This window comes from Astatotilapia calliptera, chromosome 7 (assembly GCF_900246225.1).
Source record: "Astatotilapia calliptera chromosome 7, fAstCal1.2, whole genome shotgun sequence".
NCBI classification, from domain to species: domain Eukaryota; kingdom Metazoa; phylum Chordata; class Actinopteri; order Cichliformes; family Cichlidae; genus Astatotilapia; species Astatotilapia calliptera.
The window spans coordinates 2,037,378-2,044,813 of NC_039308.1; the positions used below are offsets into that span (position 1 = coordinate 2,037,378).

At 42.3% G+C, this 7,436-nt stretch overlaps 1 protein-coding gene across 1 annotated transcript; it reads right to left on the minus strand.

Annotated features, from left to right (window-relative positions):
- Positions 1 to 343: 343 nt before the first annotated feature.
- On the minus strand, positions 344 to 6,392 carry LOC113027209 (mixed lineage kinase domain-like protein). The gene is made up of 3 exons (XM_026176831.1): positions 5,758 to 6,392; positions 5,295 to 5,544; positions 344 to 1,143 (listed from the first exon to the last, which is right to left on the minus strand). Exon 3 carries the CDS (start codon positions 1,135 to 1,137, stop codon positions 478 to 480), a length of 660 nt encoding a protein of 219 aa, XP_026032616.1. The 5' UTR covers positions 1,138 to 1,143; positions 5,295 to 5,544; positions 5,758 to 6,392; the 3' UTR covers positions 344 to 477.
- Between the last annotated feature and the right edge of the window lie 1,044 nt (positions 6,393 to 7,436).

Sequence of the window (7,436 nt, forward strand, 5' to 3'; positions counted from 1 at the left end):
AACATAAACACAAAGTCACTGAGTCATGGCCGCAGGACCATGACATGACTGTTGATCACCACGCTGCATCCTCAGACTGCACAGTTTGAAGCAGATCAGATGAACGATTGTTAAATTAGATGAAAACCACACAGACACACATAGGCTCCTTGATTTATTAGAGATTCATTTAGCACTAGGACAAGAGGACACAAATTACATAACAATGTGAAAGAGAATAAATATGTGTGCACTCATTTCAGCAAGGAATAATTTCATTGTTTCACAAAACTTTATTAAAATTGTTTGTTTTTGAATCCCTCTCAAATCTATTTAATCGTGAAAAAAAGTAGTATTTCTTTTACAAAAGAATTTCTCGAGAATGAAAGTTACCTTCACAGCTTCCCAGTCAAGAAGACCTTCCAGGAGGAATGAAGGCCCATGAGGATTAAATAGGGATTATTATTGATCACAAATCATGCAAAGCGACTGGCCAAACTAGTAGAGCCGAAAACCCATCGGTGAAACAGTTCTGACGACAGAAACAGGGCTGATGGTCCTAATGACGGGCATCGGGGGCATGTTATTGGAGACAAGAACGCGAACTGTTGTAGTTTTGCAGAAAGGCTGGGCCAGAACAGGCGTCGAAGCCCGCATGGGTGCCATGATGTAGGCGGCAGGCACGGGAGGAGAGGGGATAGGCGGTGCTGCTGGGGAAAACGTAGGACATGGGGGGTTAGGCAGCGGTGTGTAGGGGCGCCCTAAAACAGTTTCATACACCTTGTGCAGTATGTCGCTCTGCTCAACCTGCAGAGCTCCAGAAAGCATCTGGAAGTTCTCAGTGAGTCTTTGGTTCACCTCGCTGAACTTTGCTCCAATGCTGCCTGACATCATGAACTGCTTAAGCCGATTATTTTTTGAGAATTTTGACACCAGTTTCTCAGCATGTTTCAAGATGGTGTGGAGTTCCTTCAGCGCTTTCTCCACAGCGCCAGAGTTTCTGCCTGATCCCCTTTCTTTGACGGTTAAAACCAGTCCCTCCAAAGCTCTGACCCTGTCAGCAATCCGCCTGCAGCGTTCGTCATTGTCCTTCATATTGTCATACATCTCGATGATGGTTGGGCAGAGGCCGAAAAGTTCGGAGACCAGCTTATCCATGGTGAACTGTAAGGAAAGAAAGGTAACAGAACTGTAACGGTGCCATGGAGAAGTAAACTTAACTAGACTGAATTCAAATCAAAATCAAATCGAAATTTATTTATATAGCACATATTAAAACAACAGTGTTGACCATAGTGCTTCACAGTCAGTATAAGCATGAGACAATTAAAACAAACAATAAAACAGGACAACAAACAATAGGTAACAACACAACAAGCTAGACCAACTAGTTAGAATCAAAAGCCAAAGTAAAAAGATAAGTTTTAAGACGTGATTTAAAAGACTGGATCGACTCGGCAGTACGAACATGAACAGGGAGGTTATTCCAGAGTCTGGGTGCCACGGATGCAAAGGCCCGGTCACCTCTCGACTTCATTCGAGACCTAGGTTGTGCTAGGAGCCTGTGATTGGACGATCTGCTCTGTTGGGATTGTATGAGTGGAGTAGTTCAGATAGCTGGGCGCTAAATTATTCAGAATATTAAAAGTGAACAAAAGAATTTTAAAATCTTTGCGATATTTAACAGGGAGCCAATGTAATTTGGCTAACATTGGAGTTATGTGTTCATGAATTCTCATACCTGTTAAAAGACGCGCAGCTGCATTTTGAATTAACTGGAGCCGGCAAAGAGAGGAGTGTTGGAGGCCCGAGTAGAGGGAGTTACAGTAGTCCAATCTGGATGTAATAAATGCGTGGATAAGCTTTTCAAGATCTTTTAAAGGAAGGAATGGCTTTGCTTTGGATATCTGACGCAACTGGTAAAAGCTGTTTTTTACCACAGTGGAGACCTGTTTCTCGAGTTTAAAAGAGCCCTCCAGGAACACTCCGAGGTTCCTTACAGTGGGCGAGAGATGGCTAGCGAGAGGGCCTAGGGCATCAGCTAACTGGTTTAGCGGAGTGTGACTACCAAAGACTATGATTTCGGTCTCGTTCAATGTAAGAAAATTATGTGATAACCAAATTTTAACTTCATGCAAGCAGTTGAACAGAGGTTGCAAAGAAGCAGTCACATCAGATTTCAAAGGTGAATAAATCTGGATATCATCAGCATAACAGTGAAAGGAGATGTTGTATTTTCTAAAAATTTATCCCAAGGGCAACATGTACAAAGAGAAGAGAGCAGGACCGAGCACGGACCCTTGAGGCACACCACAATAAATAGGGGCAGAAGCCGAGGAGTGTTGCCCCATAGCAACAGAGAACGACCTCTCTGAGAGGTAGGATTTAAACCAAGATAAAACCTTTGAGACCAACAACATGTTCCACTCTTGATAGAAGAATGTTGTGGTTAACCAAAGCAGCAGTCAAGTCAAGTAAAACTAAAACCACAGAATATCCAGAGTCAGCAGTTAAAAGAAGATCATTAAAAACTCTAAGTAAGGCTGTCTCTGTGCTGTGGCGAGGTTTCAAACCAGACTGAAACTTGTCATTAATACCATTTACATCTAAAAAGGCCTGAAGTTGTTTTAGAACTACCTTTTACAATATTTTGGAAATAAAAGGGAGTTTAGAGATCGGCCTGTAGTTAGTGAGAGCATTAGGGTCAAGATTTTTCTTTTTCATAATAGGTTGCACAACAGCATGCTTAGAGAGACGGTACACAACCTGATGACAATGATGCATTCAGCAGAGATAAGATACAAGGACCAATAACATGTAAAGCTTCCTTAAAGAAACAAGAAGAAAGAATATCATGCGGGGAACCAGAGATTTTGAGATGATCAATTATATCTTTTAAAGCAGAATAAGACACTGGCTCAAACTGTTGGAAGACAGTCAAGCATTCAGAAGCTGGAACTGGGTCTAAAGCTGATGATGGGTGAGATGGATGAGAAGCCCTTAAAGCTGAGATCTTTCCAGAAAAATACTTTAAGGATTTATCACAAAGACCCTGTAAGTGGTATCAGAATTAAACTGGGATGAACTTCATCTGGAAGCTCTGATGAGCTGAACCTGAAATCTCTCAAAAAGGAAGTTTCAGATTCGGCTCAGAGGTCTGAGTGTGAGAGCTTCCAAAGTAACTGGAAGGATACATTAAACTGGTGGATTACACACAGATTTATGTTCTAAGAAAAGGCTGCAATCACAAAGTTGGAGACTCCGCCCATAGAAACAAAAAATCATTTACTGTGAATAGTTTGAAGTGATGACTGCATTTGAAGAATTTAAAAAACAACAATGAGACACAACTTCACAAGCAGAAAATATGAACACTTGCCACTGTACATATACACCTCATGTAGAAGAACATGTATACAGAATGTGTTGAAGTTGAGAAAGGTCTAACAAATACCTGCTTTCCTCTTCTAAGGTAGACAATCCAATACTACATACAGAGAAAAATCCAACAATCATGTGACCCCCTATGAGCAGCACTTTGGCGACAGTGGGAAGGAAAAACTCCCTTTTAACAGGAAGAAACCTCCAGCAGAACCAGGCTCAGGGAGGGGTGGGGCCATCTTCCCCGACTGTATGTGTAATTGAGGCTCACAGTCAGAACCTGGTAGAAGCTGAATTACTGATTAAACTTCTTTACAGGCCCTGAAATTGACTCAAATATCACTTTGAGATGTGAAAATGCAGACATGGAAAACAGGTGAGATTTAACAAACAATGAGAAAACAAAACAAAGTCCCAATGGGCAAAAGTGAAAAGTCCAAAAGGGAGAAAATCCAAAGGCACAAGGAACTGGAGACCGCAGACGGGGCCTGGAAACAGGCGCTCTGACATAGACTAGAGATAAGAAAATAAAAGACAATGACACAGGAAGTGAAAAGAGATGACCAAGCAGGGAATGAAGGACAGTGGATATACTGGACAGAGTGATGAAGATGGAGCTGCCAGGCAGGAGGAAAAGAGGAAGACCTCAAAGGACGCAGTGACGGAGGACATGCAGAGGGTTGGTGTGACAGAGGAGGATGCTGGGATAGGAGGAGATGGCGGCTGATGATCTGCTGTGGCGCCCCCTGAAGGGAGCAGGAGGAAGAAGAAGACTGAAATATGTTCATGTTCTGCTTTGTGATTGTGCAACAACCAGTGTTTGTTAAGTCAAGCATTCCTCAGAATCAGTGTTCAGTGTGTCTGTGTGACATCGCCGTGAAGATAAAGGTTGTTTTTGCATCACGACTCCAAAGAACTCTGTCCCGTCAGCAGCTGAACATTTTTCATACCAGGGATAAAACACACATACTATTGTGGAACTGCAGAAATGAAGCTAAACGTGCGTAGTCAAACGTAAAAACAGAAATGTTAACCAATTGTTTCAACTAATTTTAGTTCATAGACACAGCCTATGAACTGAATAGGCTGTGTGTAATAGGTTTGTAAGGCCATGTTACCCCTAAATTTCTATCTTGTTCAAAGAGAAGATATAAAACAAAGTTCTGAGCTAATCGACCTCAGTGTTCTCCTTTTTTAAAAATAAATAATAATAAATATATAATTTCCACATTTATAAGTAATGCAGTTTCTAACGAAGCATGAAGAGCATTTTGCATCTTTAGGGGTAAATGAAACTTTTCTGGAGCTTTAAATATACTTTCATACAAACGTGTAAAACTGGACCCAGTGGCAGCAGCTGATTCCACATTTAACTGCTGTATTAAAGAAACACTTAGCTTTTTATTTCTGCTGATTTAAAGCTCAGCTCATTTGAGCAATGGACAAGCTCACGTTAACAATCAAGGACGCGATCAGCTTTTCTAGTTCTTTCATGGACATTAAGAGAGAATTTGTTGTGAAAAAAGACACATTTTGTGAGCTATCCACTCGGTCTGTGCATTCGGGGTGGGGTGGGGAATCTCTTGAATGTTCGGTTACTGCAGGTTAAGCAGGTTAACAGAGTGGCACTGATACGTGTCCACCTTCACATTCTTCACTGTGAGTTTGTTTTTACAAAAGAATGCATTTGAGGAAAGATCGTTATCTTTGGGCGTAGAAACTCCACCAGTTTCTCATAAATGAGAGCATGCTGCAAGTGTCCGTGTTGGGAAATGACAAAGAATTTCCACTGACAAGAAGGATTATTTTAAAGTGGCAACTGCATAATTATGCTGTTTGTCCTTTCAAGACTGACGCAGACATGACAGGGTCATTGTTTTCTTTGTTATTTAGGCAACAGCACGCTGGACAACGGGCGTAGTCTTACAACTTACCTGCACATAAAGCTCCGTCACTTTTATATTCGGCTCAAAGAAACTGCTTGTTGTGCCGTAGCTACACACTCCTTTGAGCTCAGTGACTCCCTGCAGCCTCCCTGCAACAAATCAAGAGAGAAGATCCATGCACAGGTTTCTCTTTGTCTCCGGCACCAACTTCCCTTTAAGTTTCATTCTGCGTTGGTCAGCTTTTTATTGCAAATGCAGCAGAGGTGCACTCTTCTGTGCACCGGACCACAGCTACAACCTGGCAGGTCAAAATGTATTAAAGTTAGTGAAGGGCAGGATTTAGCCTCTGGCTGCTGAATACAACACGTTTCAACTCTAAATTCCCATTTGAAGAAAACACTTTCAAAGCATAGTTAAAAATATTAAACTGCTGCTGGTTTTAACAAAGATGACTCCAGGGTAAAATCTCCCATCGTACAGGAGCAGAGGAGTAAAGAGTTTGGGTATTTACCAGTCAGTGGAGGTCACAAGTGTTGCTGCTCAGGTGTTGAGGAAAATGAATGTCAATTTCATTCTTGTGAGTTTTTTAGGTGATTTATCTGAAACATCTCTGTGCTGACGTACAGCAACAGACACAACGATCTGCGTTAGCCCCGTTTATTATCAGCAGAATACTTCAAAGTAAAGCACGGATACCTGGAATGCTTAAGTATTTTGTACTTAGTTACCACCCAGCTGTTCTTGGTTTTGTTCTGACATGAATTGAATCAGAGTGAGCCGATGTTCTGAGCACAGACGGTCCAATCCTGACCCAGGTGAGCCTCAGCCCAACAGTCCAAGCAGAGAGGCCTGTAACGCTTCAGGTGAGTCACAGCCAGCGAATCACAACTGCCTGCTGTCGGTTTGCTTCATCCACACAGGAAGTGGCCCTCTGTGAAAAGACGTTTCTGTGGTGTGTGTTGGTAATCGTAAATGTAAAAACAGAAATGTTAACCAATTGTTTTTGAACTAATTCTAGTTCATAGAGTCCAGTTTGATGTGAGCGGCAAATATTTGATCTCTTTAAATATTTCACAGCAAACCCAGTAAGGCTGCACAGTTGGAGGCGATACCTGCGCTGCATGCACGTCATTGTTTACATCATGAAGGTACCAGTGTTGGGACTAACGCGTTATTAAGTAACGCGTTACAGTAACTACGTTATTATTGTGGTAAGTAGCACGGTAACTAGTTATTATGCCAAAACCAGGAACGCGTTACTCGTTACTGGGATTTAGATAGGCACGTTATTCGTTCGTGTGGTGGCTGTCGCGGAGCTTCCACAGATTCAATAACATTAGCAAGTGGTGGAGGCAGCAGGTGGAGGAGGGAAAGGGGAGACAGGAGGAGAGACCCGAGGCGGCCGCCGGTCCGAGTGTGAACTGAACTTCAGGTAAGAAGTTATGACCTGCAGTCTCTCTGGGTCAGATATGAACCAAGTTTAGGTGGAGTTTATTTTAGCTGTGCTGACTTTTTCGTACTGCGTGCTAGCTAGCATGACGGAGTTTCTATACAGCTGGGTGGTGCTATGTTACTGATGTTGAACCGTCCCGTAAAAAACAGAATCGTCTGGTATTCAGAGAAAATATTACGCGTTTCTTATTGAGGTGAAAAGGAACAGTTTGTCCCGTAATTCAGCTACAATGAAACAGACAAAGCTGCAGTTATTCTGTGTCTTTGCTGCACAGCTGCCTCTTCTTCTTTCATTCTCCCCCCTCCCTATCCTGTTTCTACTTCAATCATGAAACTGATCAATGATCAGCTGATCGGCTTTTCTCTGTTGTTTGTTTATCGACCACTTTGTGCCAGAAAGAGGAAACCAGCGGATAAACAACAGCAGCACGTTCAAGCTTGATCAGCTGTTGTTAGAATTTATTTAATATTACTTTCTAGTATCAGCTGATGTTTGCTGGAGCCACAGCTGTAAAGCTGCTGGTCATGATGTGGGTTTGGTTATGTGGTGAGAGGGAAACATGAAGATGAAACCAGGAGATGTCCTTACTGAACCATCAGAGCTGAACAGGTGATGGAGAAACAGGTTTACCTTTTAGGTGACAGGAATGAGTTGAAGTTATGAACTGTTTCTGAGAGACAAATAACACCAGGATCCTTTTCTAAGTAGCTGACAGCTGGTAACTGTGCAGGGGCGGG